This window comes from Chinchilla lanigera, unplaced genomic scaffold (assembly GCF_000276665.1).
Source record: "Chinchilla lanigera isolate Chin_1 unplaced genomic scaffold, ChiLan1.0 scaffold00076, whole genome shotgun sequence".
NCBI classification, from domain to species: domain Eukaryota; kingdom Metazoa; phylum Chordata; class Mammalia; order Rodentia; family Chinchillidae; genus Chinchilla; species Chinchilla lanigera.
Window position 1 is genome coordinate 8661494 of NW_004955477.1, and position 21185 is coordinate 8682678.

Sequence of the window (21185 nt, forward strand, 5' to 3'; positions counted from 1 at the left end):
TATATCTCCAAAGGAATTAATAATCTATGTAGAAAGCAAGATAAATTACCTGTACAAGTACAATTTACAAAGTCTTTCCTTTTAAAGTTGTTTCCAACGTTCTATGAAAATAACCTTGTTTGGAAAATCAAAGTTTTTTAGATTGAGCAGCAAGATGATGACCTGATGGCTGCAATAGTCATCCGGTGAATGGACGAACACAGGTGTTCCAACAGCTCCCTTTCCTCAGCATCATCCCTTCATCCACAGCTCCTGCCTTCTCCAAAGCTGTCTGAGTCCTCAGCCATCCACCCTATGAGCTGGGTGAGTATGGTTCTCCTGCTCAGACCCCAGCTCTTCTCCCAGCCCTAATGTGGCTGCTTCTTGGTCAACTGTGCCCTCCTGAGCCACACACACCAGGCTGAGGGACTCTGCAGAGGGGAAGATCCTCTTCCCCAAGGCATGTCCTAAGCCTAGTGGCTGCCTCTGTGGACAGATGTGCCCCAGTCAGACTCATCAGAAGGTAACCAAGGTCTTATGTATAAAAAGAATCACTTGGGGTGGTGACTATCTGCAAAAACAACCAGAGAAAACTGCTCTAACATCACTCCTATTTCACCAAAGCTTCTCCAGAAACAGAAAAAAGGCGGGGGTGTTGCTCTTGAGGATGACTCAGTTCTAAGACAAATGGATTCCATTTGTGTGAAGTAGTCCAGCAGTGTTCGGAGATGGCTGGAAGTACAACAGTGTAAGTGCTGCCAGCACCTCACACCAGCCAGTCACCTCGGGTTATTATTACTGCTTGGACAGACCTCGACAGGTGGGAACATTGGGTACCCCCGCTGTTAGCTAGTCTGCCACAGCAAGCACAGCATCCTATTAATCTTTTCAAATAAGAAGGTTCTTTTGTGTTTCTCCACCCTTGGATAGATAAAAAGACCAGGGATCCTAAGGGACAGTGGGTCAGATGGTTGAGGCCAAGTCACATCTAGGAGAATGAATCCCCAGCCTTGGGGAGGCTGCTCACAGGGAAAGCAGCCTGGGCCCTCCTGCCACCACGCAGGGACTTCTGACTCCCTCCTGTCGTCGGTGTCTGAGGGCAGCTTTACTCCTTCACACCTGAGGGAAGGTATACTCCATCCATCTGTCTGTACTGTCTCCTTCTGCCATCCTCACTGCCATGTCTGCACTCCCACAGGGCATTTGAGGCAGATGAGCTGCTCTTGGACTGGGTCATCAGGAGCTGAGTCTCAGAAGGATTTCCTCTGCAGACACAAACCCGGCTGTTTCAGAAGCTAAAGTTTCTCATCAAATTTGATTACCAAGCAAAATGTATTTATTCTCCTACTCCTTGGTATATTAAAATGTTGATAATGAACCCAGAATATCCACTGTTAATCAAATTAGAGGCAATATTTTCTCCTATGAGTACAAACGTCCTACAGAAGGCACGCCATGTCACAGATGCCCATTTCTTGAAATTGTCACCTAGAAGCATAAGAGCCAGCAATGGCGCACAGACAATCAGATGACCATAGTGGGCTTCTGCACTTCATGGCAGACTCAAACAGTGCATGCCCAACCTTGCCAGAGATTTGCCTTGTTAATGAGGGGGAAATGAAGTCCTATCTATTGATGCAATCCCTTCTTGGGTGAGGGTTGCCCTTAGGAATTAGAAGTGAGAGTGGTCACTATTTAGAAAGTTCTGAGAGCCTACTTAACTCCCGGTGAACTGCAGAGATGAGCCTAGGAGACCCGCAGAGTGGGGCCAATTCACCCACACCTGTCCTCAATCCAGGAAGTTAGCAATTAGCAATTTCAGCATTTGTTTTTCCTTTTTAATAAATACATCCAGTTTTATACAGTTATTTCAGATATACTCAGCTGACCTCTTTTGCCTTTGAGGATTATTTTCACATCAGGGGCAGTTATATTTCCACCTAGAATTAGAATAATCAGGCCACAATTCCCAAGAACTGCTCCCTGATTAGCATTTGATTCAAATGCTTTGAGGGAGGTGACCATAGTTACATCAGAAGGGTTACATGGCCAGGAAGTATAGAAGTAGATAGGCACAGAGGAAGCACAAGTCAAAGGACAAGTACAGTGCAATTTTTAAAATAATAAGTAGTAAATATTTAAACCTTTTTACTATTCAGTGCTGGTATAGTGTGGTGCTGGCAAAGCAAATTTTGAGGGATTCTCAAACACTGTTGGTGGGAGAACAAACAATTTAAACAATTTTTTTAAAAGAATGATTTGGCTAGGAGGTCAAATGTTTTTATCTTGTAGAAAACAAATCCAACACACACACATGAGTTTATATATCTCTGTTATCATCAGATTATTGAACATAGCAGAGCTGGAGACAGACCTGCGATGGTGTACTCTGAGAGCCTGAGTAGGAGAAAATAAATTCAAGCCCAGCCTGGGCAACTTAGTGACTTAGGAAGACCTTGTCTCAAAACAAACAAACAAAAAGACTCAGAACATAGCTCAGCATGCAGATTCAAATGTCACTATTGCAAAAATACATAAAAAATAATAATTTCTTTTTACTGTTAAATGAAAACATTAAAGTAGCAAATTTGAGAAATATACAGAACAAATGCAAATGCAAGATTTTTGAAGTAATAATGGGTGAAATATTAATCTTCATCAAAGGGGTTTCCCAAAAATTCATGTTATTTTTGAAACTACTTAAGACAGTAGCATAGAAATTTTTAAATTAGGTTGCACTTTATGAAACTGACTGCTAAATAACTTTTGTCTGTGTTCAACTGCAGTTCAGTATTGGTTATACTTTAGAATCAAAACTGTCCTTCTTTATCTTTAAATATCTTGATTTTATTTTACTTTATTCTGTTTTGTGGTGCCAGGAAGGAGAACTACGGCCTTGTGAGTACAAGGCAAGCATGGTGGCACAGAACTACAACCCTGTTCCCTAAAAACCTAATTTTAGAAAAAAGAAAACTGGAAGGAAATGAACCCCACTAGTGATGACAACTACCGCTTAGGGTAGGGTTTGAAGTGATTTTTTTTCTTAATATTATTGTTAATTGATGTAATTATTAATAAATGATGCTTGTACATCTTTCTGTTCTACAAATTTTTGGAGATGAGCACAGGATACGTTGGAACATAGTCTCATTTTATTAACAATATATTATGTGCTTGTGAGACTTGAGGAGCTGCCATACAAACATGAAGTCAATGAGCCTCCCCTGGAGCAGATGAGGGGCAGCAGTAGACCGCACAGGCACCCAGAATGCAGGGTTCTTATGCGTGATCACCTCCCCTGTGAAGACGATATGCCCTCCTTCAGCACCTGCCTAAGTCTGGGAGGAGTGGGGTATCCGGTTGTCGTGGGCGAGGGTTTGTGCATTCTTTCTTCATCACGACACAGATGCCAGCCCAAAGCCTAGGGACTCTCACGGATCTGGCCCAGGGGTTAGCCAGTTCCTCAAGGCTGATTTCCACTTCTTGGAAGCTGGACAGAGGTCCCACACAAGGACCCCGAGACAACCCAGGGTCAGTCCCTCAGTCCCTGAGTGCAAGTTTACTGTTCTGGAAAGGAGGTTTTACCTCCTGGACTATAAGTGAACATAATCTACTTCCAAAAACATTTTGCAAAGTAAAATATCCCAGTAAAATGTCTCTGATGGACTTATCTAAACAGGCAGATTAAATTAATAACTTGAGGTGGGATTAAACTTGCTCCTTTACAGACTGAAGTTTTAAAAGAAAGATCTACTAAGAACTGTACTACTATAAAGTGGAGGGAAAATGCAACACAGAAATGTCTCTTGGATCATAAGTTACTTACTATACAAGTGCATAACCATAGCCCCCTTCCCAATCTATAATTCCCATGGAATAGTTCAAATTCTGCCCTTTGTAAAGTGTTAGATGTCCCCAAGACGTGGCTTCATAATTCCCTAAGAAGGTGAATTTCTGAACTGAAGTGCTGAAAAAATGCAATATAAAATCTTATTAATCACTCAGTCTATGAAAGAATGACCTTTTGATGCCTCGTTCTTTAAGCAACTAGAACTCTTATGGGTTGAGCTATCAAATTCTTATGAACATGAGCAACTGATGAAATCTGCTGGCATATTTTATAAAGTCCAAAAGTCATAAATAGTGGCATTGCTTTATGACATGGGTAGTAAATTTGGATTGATCTTTTCTGTTCATGGGCTATACGGGGGCTCCTGAAAGTCCTATCAGACAGGTACAAGTTGCCCTTGGCTCTTTCAGGGTAAACACAACTCTGTGGCTGCTGTTTCACAGCCTCTGTTATTCTTGTTGATTTTCATATAAGAATCTCAAAGACTGAAATGAATCATCCACACCCAATGAGTCAACAATGCTCTGCAAATGTCATACTAAAATCTCTGAAGCAAACCATTTGGATAAATCCAAGAGCCATATAAATGTACTCTGCCAGCCTTTCTGCCTTGAAGGCAGTGCTCACACCATTTTAGGTTAGTATAAAACTACATTGGTAAATGGGGCTCACCAGCATCCAAAATAAAGAGATAAAAAGTTATATAATAGAAGTAAATGAAAAGTTCATAACGTCATCATATTTCATGGAAGATAAACCACATCCCCTTCCAAATAATTTAGTCAGACTAGATATGCTGGGTCAATTTCTGAAATGTCCCTGTAATGTAAATAGAAATGGTGGTAAAGGGCAGAAAACCTCTGAAAGACAGTCCAAGCCATTAATAGCATAGTGGGAAATTCACTCCATGATGAAAGAACTGGACCCAAGGCTCTGGAGAGAGGGTGCTGTGTTCCATTCTGATGATGCGCCTCCAACTCTGTCCTACAGCTGTGTACAGGAGTGTAGCACAGGGAAAGCAAAGAACCATCCTTCCAGAACCGCAGTCCTTCTGGAAAATGACCCATCCTCACAAGCTCTAGGTCTCCTCCAAAGCAGCTGCTGGGTCCAGGCCAAGGATGCATGAGAAAAATGCCAGCCGCACCCAAAACAGGTTCTACAGGACACCCAAGAAATAGCAGGAAAATGTACATCCTATGTACCAGGCCCCAGCTGTACCTGAGATTCCCCGCACTCTAGGACCTTGGCAACATGGAGGGATGGGAGATGCTAGGGATGTCACGTTGCAGCCTGGGAGGGTGTCCCAGAGCAGGGACCCCTGTGCAGATTTGTGTGACAGAGTGGCTGCTTAAGCTCCTTTTCTAGGACTGACATAAGCTATTTCAGCTCACTTATGTCCTGTCACCTTTGGCCTAATGAAGTCAGTCTTCTAGTTCATGAGACCAGAGGCTATATTTTCTTTTGAGTGAATGGCTATATCAAAAGATCTACCCATACAAATTGTGGTAAAAATGAAGAGAGATCTCCCAGGTGGGAGGGGAGGATAAGTCCCTTCCTATTAGAATACTGAAGAGCTAGAGCAGCCTCAGATATTCCTTTCCCCAAGACCAACACCAGCCCTGGCCCTGGATCCACAATAGTTCTGCCTTGTTTCTTCCTATCACCCCCATGCCCAGCCCTGAGCAGCATCTGCTGCAGGAGGGATTAGGAAACAGCCTGGGAATCCTTGTAGACTGCAAAGGGAATTTGATGTTGAGTTCACAAAGGTATTAGAATGTTCATTATAATTATCTTCACGTACAGGCTCTATTGCTACCTTCTGTGTTCAGCTTCATTTTGTGAAGAAATTCAACCAGGCTACAATGTTGTATCTGGTTCATTTTATATGCAAAAGCCAAAGCAAGAAATAAAAGTTATTGGCAGATGATTCAAATATAACCTCCTCTACTCAAAATAAGATCTACAAATCAGCTACAATGAAGGTATCCTAACTTTACTTAAAAATAGTCACATGAATCCAGAGATGCAGTAGTTCCTAGTGCAGTGATGGCAAACCTATGGCACACCTGCCACAGCAGGCTGTTGGTATCATTGAAAGCTCTAAAAGGTTCGCCATCACTGCCCTAGTAGATAGGACATCCTGGGGGATTTGCTAAGGGTCAGACACTGTTGCCTGACCTGGGGACAGCAAAAATCTTCCACACACAGGCAGGGGCTTCCTTATGTAATCTGGGTGACCTATTCCTTCCCAAGGACCACTCTCCCTACCCCTCAGAACTTCTCACTCAGAAGTAAGAAAAGTTGCTCAGGAAAGCTGCCCACACACCTTACAAACCTTCCTTTTCTCCCTTGAGATAAGAAGCAGGGATCCCTTCCAGGTTGGTTTGCTTTTCCAGCTTCAAATCACCTAGAAACCGAACTCAGCCTGATCATGGACTCAGCAAGAGGTGAGTGTCCACATACTATGGGTCCTCAGGAGCTCCTCTCAGTGTTGATGGCCCTTTGCTCTGCCTGGGTTTCTTACCCCTCTTTCCAGGAGCATGTCTCGGAAATGGGTTGCGCGCTCCTCCAGGGGCAGGAGAATCTTAGGGGGCGGTGTCCGTGCGCCTTTGTCCTCCTGCTCTGCTTCCTCCAGACAGGGACTCTCACAGCCTTCCATCCTTTTGGGGAACAAGAGGCAGAGAGTTAAACACACCCAGACAGACCCAGCTGGGTTTCACCTTCAAAAATCTGAAAACTTTTTTTTTTTAAATGAAACCAGATGCCATTGGCAGGGCAAGGATGGAGATTTTTGTCCTTGGTGTGCAAACCATTTTGCTGCATTTGGGGCCAGCTAGTGAGACTGAGGCCCTGGTAGATGGGCAATGTGCACCACCTTAAGAAGCTGGAGGGCACATGTGGGTAGCATCCAGGACTCAGCCAGGGTACCTCTGGACAGGACCCTTACCTCAGGTCCCTGCATTGCCTATGCCCTGCAGGGTGGTGACTAAGGTCCACACATATCACCACGTAAACATAGTCCTCAAGGCAATGGTGGGAAGGAAGGCCTTTTTACTGAATACTCACTGGTTCCCTACATTATTGGGCAAAAGTGTGGAAGACGGCAATGGGGACAGAAAGCATTGCAGTGAGATTGAACTCAAAGGTGGGGGAGTTAGCAACAAAAAGGGAGGCTGGGACCTGCTCTGCCATAGAGACTGTAGGAAAAAGGAAACCCCTGGGCCCTGGAGAAGTCTTTATCTTCCACACTGAAGGGTGGCCCCAGCCAAGGACTAGGGCGCTGACTGTGTCCTAGGCAGGAGAGTCACAGGACCAGGCCCTGAGAACTGGTGGAGTGAGGGATCTTTGGTGGTGACCTCACCAGGCTGGATAGCTCAACATTGCTTCGTTGGGGATCCCAGGGGGTCATGGGTCTTTCTTTCCTGGAAGGAAAGGAAGAGGTCTGTCCTTATCAAACAGGGATTCTGTGTTTGCATTATTGTCACTGGCCCCTTGGCAGATTTCTTCATGGCCTTATGCCTTATTATAGAAGCATCTAGAAACTTCCTACAAAGCTTGTGGAAAGAAAATGATTTGCCAAATGCATACATCTTTGCTCTCATATCCTGCTTCTCTACCTCCCTGGCACAGCCTGGCCTCAGAAGTAGCAGCTCGCCATCTATAAGCTTCCAAGAGCTTGTAGATGAAGCCTGCTCCTCCTCTGCCCTGCACAAGTGACCTACACAGACCTGCAACAAAGGTTCACCATGCCCACTCTGACCTCTCTGGGGGCTGATCTTTGGCCTGGCTCTACCCCACACCAGTCCAGGGCACTAGATATTCCCAGTGGCAAGTGTGATGGGTGGAGGTTTTCTGACTGGTTCCAGTACCTAGACCTTGCTCTGCAGCACCCTTGTCTCTGCTGCACTTGGCTTATGTGGGACCAGGGATTGTGCAGAGGAGCCATCAATGAAGGAGCAAGGCAACTTAGTGCCTCCTGCACAGTGGATGGACCCTAAAGAATCAGCCTTTTTAAGAAGTAGGGTCTTCCTCTGCTCATTTTAAAACGAGCCTCATGCTGCAAAGTCTGGGATTCCCAACTTTAGGCCGTTGGTAAATATTCGCTCCTGTACCAAACTGGGTAAACTTTCCAGGTGGATTTCTATATTCATTTCTGTATTGTATGATTTGAGCAAGGACTCTGCTAAATTTGTTTCACCAAAATCCCCATCCTTGACATCTGATAACCCAGATGTCTTATCAGGCTCCTTCACCTTCTCTATCCCCAAGGGGATATCTGACTATCCCAGCTTAGCCAGAATCCCCTCCCCTCTGATGTTTCTTGTTGACAATTCCCTACCCATAAACCACACCCTGATCCTTGGCTGTAATTTCTTGTTTGTCCCAGCTGTATTTGGAATTGAACTGAGTTCTGCATTGGGATCTCTTCCCCTCTAATACATTAGTCTTGACTATGCTATTTGAACACTTTACTATTATCCAGCTCTGGGTTTCTTTGATATTTAGTAGAATATTCTCAATGGAATGATTTTGCTTCAGGGAATATCTGGCAATGTCCAGATTCATTTGGAACTGTCACACCTGACAAGTGCTACCAACTTCTAGGAGTAGAGAGCAGGGATGATGTTAACCAGAATGGCCCCCACTTCATGGGGTTACATAGCCCAAGTGGGCCTCCTTCAGGAGATGTGGGCACTAAATGAAGCTTACGCTGCTTCCTCTGGGAGAACAGGAAGGGCGACCAAGAGCAGAGGGTCATTTAGCTGCCAGAACCAGATCAGTCCAGGCCTTCCTACACCTGTCAAGTACACACCATTTTTGTCATTGTCTGCCCTATGAATTGTAGAAATGAATCAGTTACCACTTTTAGCTGGTACTGAGAATATCCAGTGTTCCCTGTCTAACAAGCAGTCTTCATGCATGAGGTGGTAATATGGATTTATCCAAACTCATAAAAAAGAAAGCAAAAGGGTTGCTCAGCCCATTAGAGAAGTTTATTTATAGACTAACTATTTTAGAAGAACTTAGATTCTTCTACTATTGTGGGAAATTTTGCAAAAAGGAAATTACCAGTGGATTTGCAGTTGTGTTATATTCTAAAAGGGATAATTAAGATTTCTTTGTGATAAATTTTCATTAGTTAAAAATAGAAGTGTGCAAACAAGGCTTGTATTGTTGTAACTCGAAATAAGACTAATAGGAACATTGTGAGCTCATGGATGATCACATATTATTGCTTATTCAACATTTTGTTCAGAATCACTGGGTGCCTTCCAGAGGGCTCAGCTGTTGGCTCGGTTAGAATTGGTCAGAAGCAAATGCAACCTGCTGAATATATATGTGATATTCTTGGGGTTGAATGGCTTTTTTACTGTGTTACAGAAATCTCAGCAAATTGATGCATTGCTTTGGGAAATGCTCTATGCCCAATGTACAGGTTGAAAGGGGCTGGTTTTTTTCAACCTTTCACTGTGGCAAGTGTTACCTAAATACTGGTACCATTGCTCCAGGTCTCCCCTGAGGGATGGCATGTGCTTTACCTTTCTTCTGCTCTTTCACTTTCGTGTGTGGACAATGCAGTGATCATCCCCACCCCTAGAAGAGGGGATTTTTTTTTCTCCCACTTCTGTCCCTCAGCCCAGTCTTCTGGGCACATCTGCTGCACTAGAGGTCACCTTACACTCAGACTCCCCTCATTCCACCCAGAGTCTTCCCACACAGCCTAGCAAATGTCTGTCTAGCAAAGAAATCACAACCACCAACTAGTCACCTGCTACAGACTGGAGAAAAGAGAGTGACTTTTTATCACTCAATTTCTCCATAAGTCTGAGGCATTCTTCTATTTCCTCTGGGGCAAGAGCCACGTGTGTCATCTCTATCATCCACATAGGAAGAAGCACAGACTGCAGAACTGAAAGGATCAAGGTTGAAAACTTTGTTGGGCAAATCCATTGAAATCTGTGTACCTAGGTCCTCTAAGCGAGACGACGACAGTGTCCACCTCACAGGGCTGTCCAAGGTTCAAGGAGTAAGTGCACATGCCCCCCACCAAGTCACTTAAGTCCCTTTCTATCCAGTCTCCCTCTGTGTATAATGTAACCTGCACTGGGGGAGGTTTAGCCACACCAGGGGTCCCCTGCCCCTCCTTGCATGGAGCACAGTCCAGAGGGAATGGGTTGAATACTAGTAGAAGCACATCAAATCACACTTGAAACCTGAGCCAGAGCTGAAGTCCCCAGCAAGTGGGGATCAGTGTAGGGGTTCTGGGAGTGGTCTTGTGATTAGTTTGTACTAGAATTACCATTCCAAGAGGCTTTGCAATAATACAAGACATTCTGGCTGACCAGCGCCTGGAGGCAGAACCGTAAAAGAAGAAAAAGAAAGAAATCTAGCTGGCTTATGGTTGGCCACGGTGCCACTAGTTTCTCTTGTGGAGAGGGAAACTGCTCAGAGGACCTGGCTTTGGAGAAAAAGTCCACTGTGGATATGACAGGTTCCAAATGCTGGCTAAACTTTGGAAACTCCCTGGATCTTATTTGCAGTAGAATACATGGTTAAGGCAGTATGACCTAAAATGCCTTACAGCACCACAACTCTACAATACAAATGTAATCCTGTTAATTTTGTCCTACTGAAATACTTAAACATGCTGATCTCATCAACTAATCAGTTTTCTAATTCTGTAGTTCCTATACATTTGATAAACAGGTCTCCCGTGTCCCATTCAACTTATTCATAAAAATGTTCAGCGGGAAATGCCAAAGACAGACAACTCTGGCAGGTCTCACCAGCCGTACCTTGCAGGCAGACAGCACACTCATCTCTACCAGTGACAGGCAACAGGCCAGCAGCCTCCGTGGCCTTTGCTGCCTCCCTACTGTCTGTCTTGGTCTCAAGTGCTATGCCACTTTCAGCCCCACCCATCACCCCATACAGGGTAGGGAGAGGGGCTGTGGATACAATTCAGACACCTGACCAATGATGTAATCAATCATACTTCTGTAATGAAAACCCAATAGAACTCTTGAGGATAGAAATTTAGGAACATCCTGGCTAGGGATCACTGTAGTTCTGGGAAGATAGCACACTCTTGTTCCTTTGGACCGTTCCTGACCTTATCCTTCTCTTCCACTAAACAGTTTCCTTAAAACAAAACCGGAACCATAAACATATCACTTTCAGTGACTTCTATTAGGTGCTAGAAAATTATCAAGCCTGAGGGAGGGTTGACTGCGAGAGCTCCCAAATTTGTAGCCACATGGGGCACATAGATATTCAAATAGCCTACACTGTAGTTTGAATGTTCTCACCAAACTCATGTGGCATTTCAAATTATTAAAAGGTAGAACTAAATGGGGACTTCAGGAGGTATTTGGGATTAGATGCAGTTAGGAGCAAGGGGCCATCATGATTACATTACAGTGGCTTTATAAGAAGAGACCAAGTTAGCAAATTTGCTCTGTCTTGTCATGAGATGTCCTGTGCCATATCAGGACTTTGGAGAGAGCCACCATCAAAAAAGACTCATTAGTTATGGTACCTCTACCGTGGAGCTCCAGATCATGAGCTAAATAAACCTCTATTTGCTATAAATTATTCAGTTAGTGGTACTCAGCTGCAGCAACACAAAGTGGATTAAGATACTTGGGACCCATTTGCAATTGGTCTGCAGAGAGGGTAGTCTCACTGGGATGGAGTCTTTGGCCTGAGCCGTCTGCCTATCTTGGGGCACTGAGTGTCAGAATTGTGAAAAATCATAGGGAGTCCAGCTGATGTTAGCGAAGTGCTGTCAGAACACAGATCCAGTGGTTTCTCTTTTGTCAGACATTCCTGGAGGCCCTGCTGTGTGGCTTCCCTTGCTGCTTTCTCTAAAGGTCTCTATGTTCATACACTGCAGACCCTCCCACCCACACAACTGTGGTGAGACTCACCAAGGATTGCTGCTTAAAGTAAGCAGTGAGGGCCACAGAGGCTCCTCTCTGAGCACCATCTGCTCGTGTCTCCTGCCCCAGATGCTGAGCCAGAGGAACCTTCCTGCTGAGGCTCATACTATGGAAGGAAGCAATGTATAAGGAAATGAGTGGCACATTCAGAGAAGGTACATAGTTAGGAAGGTTAAAAAGAAAAAAGCAAAAACAAAAATACCTAGAAGAAGAGACTCTAGGCCACCTGCAGGAGGCAGGAAACACGTGAGCAAATGCTCCAGAGAGACGCAGGAGCCCTGAGGTTCAGGAGACCTGAGAGAATGTCCTGGGTCCAGTGCTTCACTCAAAAAAGGCCCCAAGGGAGGAGCATCAAGAATATCACAAAGACACAGGAGGGTAGTATTCACAGGTCAGTGAGCAGCCAGGTCCCTCTGGTCTCCTTTACCATGGGAGGGGTGTGAGTTTTTACTCCAAGTGACACAGGACCCCTGACAGCTGGAAGAAGAGTGAGCATCTTGGCAGCCATCTCTCCTGAGGCCTAACTCCCCATGAGACTTCCCTGTCTGTGCAGCCAGGCACGCCTGGGGTGTGGGGTGCACAGACAGCTCAGTGGCGTTTTCTGGCACCCTGCCTGACCTGGCCTGAGGCACAAGGCTGAGACTCCTCAGAGGCAAGGCTGCCTGCATACCTTCAAACAATTCCTGAGTGACAAATTTCTTTGACATATTTTGGAAATCATCCTTTATCCCAAGTGGGTCATAATCTGATGGCTGCTGCTGGGAGGAGAGGACAGCACTACATGCAGAGCAGGTGCCGGCGGATTGCGCACTCTGGGTGGAAGCCACCAGTGGGTGCAATGATACAATTTGCTGTCATTGCATCCTAAACCAAAACCACTGTCTCTTTGATCTACTGTTGTTATAAGGACAGTGCCAATTTGCACAAGATGTCTGGCCCCTGATCAGTGGTTGGCCACCTTCTTTTTGCTTTGAGTTTCAACATAGCAACAAGGTTGTATTTTAGTGGCCATAAGGGGGCTGTTTCAGGGGTCGTTCATCAGACTCCAAACTGTAGAAGGCCATTTAAGATATATTAATGTCTTATTCATTCATTTCTACCTCCTCTTCTCCCTCACTTCAACATAGGAATTTTTGGAGGAGAAAATTCCATCCGTGATAGGGTCTATCTCAATTGGACAAGAAAGCTGGGCATTGTCAGGATTGTCCCAGATCATTTATATGATCAACATGAGAGGCACTGAGATGGATATCAGGAGGCCCAGGTTTCCTGGGACAAAGTGGAGGATGGAACAACTCCAGCCTGGCTCAGAAAGCAGTGTCATCTTCTGCAATTCCAGAAATGACCACCAAGTTTCAAGAGGTTTCTGGGAAACTTTCACCTTTGGCCTATGTAAACTCTCAGCTTCACCATGGCATATTCCCTACCTGTCTGGCTCCTTGGCAACTTTCTCCAGTGTCTTCTGTCACAGGGCCAAGGGAACCAGATCAGGGACACCTCACCTGTGCGTTCATGGGTTACAGCCTAGAAGGAGAATGGCAGGCTTCTTCATAATCACTTTTTCCACCAGCCTAATTTGAATGCCTCATACCTCATCCTCTCTGCTTCTTTGCCTAGAGCATCTCTCTCTGCCTTTGCCCCAAGTATTCCCTTCCCAGATGGTCTTTCTGCCTCATGTCTATCCCCAAGTTTCAACTCAGCTTTTGCCTGATCACCTGACTGCTTCCCAAGGAAGTGGCTTTTGGTGCCCAACAAGTAGTCAGTAAGTGCTTTCTAGATCGAGTTTGTTTCTTACAGTTTCCTCGGAGACACATTAAATGCAGATGAGCTCCAGGTCCCACCTTCTATAGAGAACAAAAGCCACAGACTTTAGCCTTGTCACAGTGCATGGGTCCTGGTTCTTCTGGCCCATCCTCATTCCAGTTTTTGTATTGGCACTGCAGAAAGATGACTGTAGAATTTGTCCAGCATGCAGTTCTTGCTGCATTTGTGTAAATCTTATGAATGTATGATCACTGAGTGATCCTTAATGACCGTTCCATGCCATAGAAAACCTTAGGGATCAACCAAGGCTGGAAATTCCAGTTGGTCTCAAAAGATCTGCAAGTCATGGATGAGCATTGACCTCTCTAAGCCCCATCTCCCAGATGGTAGCAACAATATAAAGAAAAGATCTATATTGTAGGAATGAGAAAGGAGGTAGCACACAGGGCACTAATTAAAATTTTGATTTCCATACTTTTACAGACCTTAGTCATTCCCACTGAGATGCTGTGTGTTCCTAGGTCACTCTCCTAGTTTCACCAACACTCCATTACGTCTCTCCTTTGTTTTCATCTATGTTGAAATAATTGTAGTACCTAACTCATGAGATTTGTTTGCCAGAATTAAATGAGATAAGAGCATCTGATATTTGTTTACAACTCTCTGTATAGCGTCCTCTAAGCTGAGATAATGCATTTTAATTTTTTAGGACAATAACAGATATGTAAATAATACTGATGACAGTGGTACTGAGGAGGTGATGATGGTGATAAAGAGGATGATGATGGTGATGATGGTGTTGGTGTTGGTGAATGATGATGATGAATGATGATGATAATGGTGGTGGTGGTGGCAGGGGCGGTGCCAGAGACAGTGATGACCACAGTAATGTTAATGTTATTGTGATAATGATGATGATAAGGATGATAATTATGATTCTCTAGCTTTCCTGGATGATTTTGATAATCTACACCAGATATTCCTAAGATAGCTGTAGCTCTCTGTTCATTTAAGGGATATCTCATCTTTTATTTGATTTAATGGCTGGGAAGAACTGTTCTGTCTTCCAGCAAAGAAGTCTAGGAATTTATCATCAAAATATCACCAGCCTATAACTCCAGTGTTAGACACAATATAAAATTCTGCAGGAATCAAAGTTTCTGTGAATCTTTTTGCCATGGGGCCTCAGACATCCTCTCGTACAGTTGTAATAAATGATCTTCAGAGGAGATACAATTTGAAAGATCTGTACTCCAGTTTTTAGCCTTAGCACTGCGCAGTACAGAGGTGTGACTTTGGCAGCTGTAAAGCAGGTTGGCACGTCAACTAGGGGTGCCAGGTCCCTGGGCAGGACTAAAGCACAGGGGCATTGGCTTTGCCAACACAGCACTGCTAAGGGAGAGATTCGAAGCCAATGAGGACATAAGAGATGCCTCTTCAGGATGAACTGTGGCTGTGGGCAAAACCCTGGCTATGAGGGATTGGTGCACTCCTGAGCAGGAATTATGCAAGAACCCAGTGAGCTTAGTGGGAAAGTGGGAAGAGCTGCTCACCGTGGCTGTAGCCAGAGGAAAGACTTTCCCAGTGTAGAATGGAAGGGCTCTGGGTTAAACAGGGGCTCAGAATCTACCTGGAAGAGCAGGATTGGGCTGACTGGGACATCCAGGTACCTTCTCCCTCACCTCAACCTTCCTGCTGGTCTACACTCCTTGACTACTGACTGCCCACCAGCCCTGCCCTTCTCTGCTTTCCTTATTATTTTTAGTTCTTCCCTGCACCAAGCCTCTGGTCCCTGATGTGGGTGGTCTTTCTGGCCCTAATGATACTTGCCTAGGAGGGTCAGCAACGTTCACCAAGTCCCTTTTTATCTCTGCCCAAGACCAGCCAGGCTCTTCATGGCTGGACAGTTTCCGTGTCATCAGTGTGATCCATTTATCAGCCCTTTTCTGTATTTTCTGTCCATGTGGTTGTGGTTGTGGAAGCCAGTTATGTGTCAGGAACAGTGCTAGGTTGTGGGGCAGAATGAAGAGTAATCAGACTATGGGAGCTTGCGCCCTCCACTGTGCTGATGGTCCAACTGGTAAAGGTCTGTGAAAGCCTGTGCTGCTCAGAGACCATTCCGGACTCTTCAGTGGTGAAGCATCCACTGGAAGGTGTTTCACTGCCTATGGTAGGTGGTCTTTTTTTGGTCTGGGGTGCATTCCCAGTGTGTATGTACTTCATACTCCCTGTGCTGCTACAAAGAGGTCAGCTTTGTTGTTGACCAAGCAGTGGGCACTGGCTGGAGCACCTGTTTTACAAGGTGGCTCCACTGGATATCATGCTCATTCTTCAGTGCTGACTTTAGATATACCTAAAAAGTTCCCTGGAAATGAAGAGATCTTTGAGCCCCTGACTGGGCCATATTTCTGTACCTGTAACAACTGTAGCTGCTCACCTGGGAACGAGAGACACTAGATCCAGGGTGCTGACACCTATTACCGCATTGCTCCCACCACCCGCCCTCCCACTGACAGCACTGCATATCAAGCAATTTGCCAAGAGCACTCCCGGGAACACCCAGTCTTCAGTGGGTGAGAGGGGTAGATGGGGAGCTAGAGTGGCCTCGGCCTTCAGCATTTGGGACTTGGCTGATTAATCACTTTAAACAAATCAACAACAACACTGAAAACCTACTTTTACCTCTATCTACTGCCTCCATATGTTGCTTTGGGGAGCATTAAAGAAAAGAAATTAGTCGAGTCATATCTATCTCAGGACACAGGACTCTAAAGAATTCTAAGACTGAAAACAAACAGATTCCCTAATGCTAAATGAAGCAAAGGCAAAGGGGAAGTATTTTAATCTCTATGGATACACACACAAAAGCAGACAAAGTTGCAAGAAGAAAAGAATAAAAAGCCCTCAGAAAACATCTTCACAAACTAAGGGGTGAGGGAGGTATCCTCAGAAACTTTGAATAGGTATATCCAGACCATACAGCCAAACAGAGCTCATGTATTAGCAACAGTCTAAGGAGGTGGAGAAAGCAGAGGCTCATCCTAAGGCCAGCAAGCCTGCAAATCCCACAGTGGAGGAAGTCACTAGATCAGAGATATCTGCCCACCCCCACCAAGCCCCAGCCTTGGTCATGGAGCAGTTTGTGGGAGCCCCAGGTGAAGCAAGTAGGCCTTTCATGATTCAACAATGCAGGACCCCAGAGACTCCAGAAAGAATGAAGGGTGGCTGGTCCTGGGAATTCTCCCTCTGGGGTAAAACTTTGCACTCGAGAGAAATTGGGGTGACCATAGTTACAGTGAAGGGAAGACACAGGCAAAAGTCTCTGCAGTAAAGAGGACAGAGTTCCAAAACACAGCACTCCATCATCCCAGACTCTGGAGGGAGAGGCAGAGCCACCAGTTCAGAACACTCTCCTGGATCTTCCCCCTTTTCATGTCACACTGGAACATAGATAGCCAGAACTGGTCACTGTCTCATCCCATGCACAACTATTATGAGAATAATGAGATTTCTGAACATGATAGCATTCCTGCCAGCCATGGAAGCAAGGCAAAAAGACATGCCCAAGAATCTGATGGAAATTTTAATGATATTGAAGGCAAACTAAGTTTTTCTTTTTAAAGAAAATGATAGATGCCATAAAATAAAGGCATACATCAGAATAAAAAGGGAGGAAAGTGAGTGTACTGGACAAAATAAAGATTCAAAAAAATGTCTGAGAAAATCCAATAAATAATTAGAAACAAAAGGGAAAAATCAGAAATGAAAAATAAGGCAGATAAAACACAGAATGAATAAATGCCATGGATAATGTCTTAACAGAAATAGAAGGGTCAGAAAGCACAATGGAATATATGACTAGGATGCAGAAGAAAATGGCATCATACAAAGGCACAGAACTGAAGGGTGTACTTGGAGTTTTCCAGTAAGGAAATGCTGAACAATGAAACAGAACAAACAGTAAAAAAATTATTGAAGGAAAGTTTCCTTATGTCCAAAAGACATCCACTTACATTTTGGTAAGGCACATCTAATACCTGTGATAACTAACCAGTGATCACTAAGAATGGCACACTCATTCGTTTCAAAAGGCAAAGATAATAATTAAATCAGATTTCAACACATAAGCTGTGTATAAATCCAGGAGATTATAATGAGTTGGTCATCACTGCAAGATTCTAGGAATCCAATGTACTGCTTTGAAAATCGATACTGAAAGGAAAAAATTTGAGCACTTATCCTATATTTGCTGTTCAAGCTAGACTTCAAGGGAATCAAGTAGTTTATTGGTAAATGTTTCTCTATAAAAGAAGTCAAACTAATGAACATAAATAAAATGATAGAATTAAGGTATTTATCAACCATAAGTAAATAATGGATAAACACAAATCACTTGCTCACATAACAAGAAGACAGTTGCCCAGATGTATTTACTATGCTTCCTGATGGAAGGAATTCAAGACCCTTATGAAGTATTCTTTCCAAACAGAAAGCCTGAATCTGATCTAGGTATGACTACAAATTCACCAAATATAGGTGGGACAGAAGAACATGTTAAGTAAACCACATCATAGTACATATTCAAACTATGGGAAACTCTCAATTATAGGGAAACTCATTTCCTTAAGATCAAATGCAGAAAAGAATGAGTGAAGTGGATGGGGAGAAATACACAAGTTAGATGAGATTTTGCAGAAATATGAATTGACTGCATAAAAAATAAAGTAATTTGAACAATACCAGGGAATGGGTATTTGATAATATTAAGGAATTACTGTTTGTTTTTACTGCACTTATATTTTTAAAATCTTCATAATTTAATTAACTATTTACAAAAAAATTTACCTGGATTTGTTTTAAAACAATCTCAAGGGGACATGGCCTGGAGATAAACAATAGCAGCCATGACAGGGTTGGAGAAGGTGGGAAATGGGTAGCTGAAGGTTAAGTATATTGTTCCTTTTTTATGTTGAACCTTTCCAAAGTAAAAAGTTAAAAAAAATAGATTAGATAAAATGGTAGTTACTTAGCTGACACAATGGCACCCACCTTGCAATCCCAGCTACTTGGGGGGCTGAGGTAAGGGGATGGAAAGTTCTAGGCCAGCCTGAGCTCCTCAGAGAGACCTTGTCTCAAAATAAAAAGGTTTTTAAAAAGCTGGGGATGCAACTCAGTGAAAGAGACTGCCTGAGTTTTATCCACCAGCACAACTACCTCCAAAAAAAAAAAAAAAAATTAGTCCTTAGCTGGGTGTACTTATTTGTCTTTTTCATTGCGTTGGACACTTTACAGCAAAGTGTTAGCTAGGTGTGTGATTTGCCTTCTTCTTTCCATCACCTTCAGACACATTTACTTTGATAGAAGCTACTTCAGTGCCACCGGAGGTTTGGGATGTACCTAGCCAGTTTCCTTGCTTTGTCCTCCTCTTTTTGGCTCTCCTTGCCTCCGTAGGGAACCTCTCACTCCGGCTCCCCATCTTCAGCACAAGCACGCTGCTTCCCTGCTGTCATCTGGTCTCCTGAAATCATCTTTCCCTGTCTTGTTCAAATTGAGCAGTCTCATAATAAAAGTATTGGAATGCATGGAATTAACTTAGAATTTATCATAAATATACAACAAATACGCTGTCTTTGTGGGTGACAAGAGGAAATGACCTCACACTGTAACAAGGGTTCCAAGGAGTTATGGAATGAACACAACTGTACAATTGTTACTAACAAGGATTGTGGAGAAAGTGGTGAGGTTTGGATTGTATGTCTGCCCTGCCTGGCACTGTCTCTCTGCACCCTTGCAATGGTAGGCATAGAGCCCCCGGCAGACCACAAGCACACGATAAAAATAAGCTAGCTTAATTCCAGGAAGAAACTGCTGGAAACAGAAGTCTTTCTGAACAGAAAACAAATTGGTAGAGCATTCCAGTGAAACGAGACGTGCAGGCTACTCTTAGCTCATTTCAACCACCCCCAGGCACACCTGCGCAAATAAACTGGTGGCTTAAGAAAATGTATTTCAACTTCAAAAAGCTGCAGCAATTTCAGAAATCAGAACTGTCAGCTGGGCCACCATTTCCAGGTTTCTGATGTTCTAGTGCTCCTTCCCGAGGGAAGGTGAGAATAGCGGCGGAGATCGCTCTCTATGTGGACAGCCACCCGGGCACAGGCTGCTCACTGGGATGGAAGGTGTTATGAGGATAAGAAGTTTGCAGACCCTATTTAAGACGGAGAGTTCTCAAGTCCTAAGAATAAAATGTATTCGGAAATCATAGCTGTCTTCTACAGTTAAAGGCAATTTTCAGAGAGGTTTATTTCTTCAGGACTCAGAGTAGGTCCTGAATGCAGAAGGAAGCTCTTTAGAGATCCTTGGGTGGGAGAGAAGCATCAGCCCTCATCTGGCCTGTTGGTAGTGTCTGGGGGACCCAGGTGCTTGTCTTGGGGCAAAAGAAGAGGATGGGTGAAACACTGACGGTGAACCTTTGAGAGCTTTCAATGATACAAACAGCCCGCTGTGGCACGTGTGCCATAAGCTGACCACCACTGATCTAGCAACTCCCCCCATTCTTCCTTTTAGGCAATAGTTCCCTTCATTTGGAAAGCTTGCACAAACCCTGCTCATTATTTAAGACCCAACAGAAATAACACTCCCTGGGTTGCTTGATAACCATGTGGTCTTACGGGACCCTTGACCCAACTGCTCTAGCTTGGGACTCAACATAGATGGGGCAGGACAGGTCTGGTGATGAAAGGACTCAGTGATCCTTGACCCAAGATCCCTCTATCCAACAGCATGAACTAAAATAGAAAAGCAACTGCAGTCCCAGCCACACAGAGTCCTCAACTTGTCCACTCAAAGACCTAAAGAGAGGCCAGACTCCCACAGACAAGCCTGGATTGGTAGTGCATGTCCAGCCCAGTGCTGGAATAGGCAAAGGATTTCTGTGTCAGGAAGGAACAGGGTTGTGGTTCAGGTATGGGTTTACTGTTAGCCAAGGAGCGCCGACGCAGAGAGACTGCCAGCGACAAATTCAAGCAACAGGGTGGATGGGGTGGGGACAGTGTGACAAACAGAAATGGGGCAGAAGAATAACACTGGCAGTGCAACAAGCTGGCACCAGGATGCCCCAAGCCAGGCAGAGAAGAGGTCTCACCCATGGGTGTACACTGCAGCATTACAGACTGGGAGCACCTGGGGTGCTGGGAAGGGTAGTGCAGGGCCATGAGCCCATGGCCAGATATCACCTGTCACATGGCTAACATTCGCTTGCTCCTGGTGACAGTTCCCAGAAACATGGAATGGTATCTGTGCCATCGCGCTTGCACACACTGGGTGGTGAAAGGCATTTTTCAGTGCCTGAAACATAGACTTGGGGGGGGACTGGACTCATACAATCTGAGAATGGCCATTTATTTATTCATTTCGCCGCTTTGCCTGCCTCACCAAATCATGACTTCATGGAACCACAGAGCCTTCTGCACAGTCAGTTGGCAGGAGGTGTGAGTATTACACTGCCCCAGAAATTTCCATCCCCCCAGCAAGATGAGGACTTGGAAGCACCCATACCCTAACCACACCAGCACCATACATACTGGGCACCAAACTCAGCATTTCATGAGTGAGTGAACAGAAACCCCAGGGCTGGAGAAGAAACAGAA

At 44.5% G+C, this 21185-nt stretch overlaps 1 protein-coding gene across 1 annotated transcript in view; it reads right to left on the reverse strand.

Annotated features, from left to right (window-relative positions):
- The window catches only part of Tcerg1l (transcription elongation regulator 1-like), a 198158-nt gene that overhangs the window by 9212 nt on the left and 167761 nt on the right, over window positions 1–21185 (reverse strand). The window contains exon 9 of the mRNA XM_005402032.1: window positions 6354–6489. Coding sequence (XP_005402089.2) covers window positions 6354–6489 — 136 coding nt within the window. The remainder of the gene's footprint in view (window positions 1–6353; window positions 6490–21185) is intronic.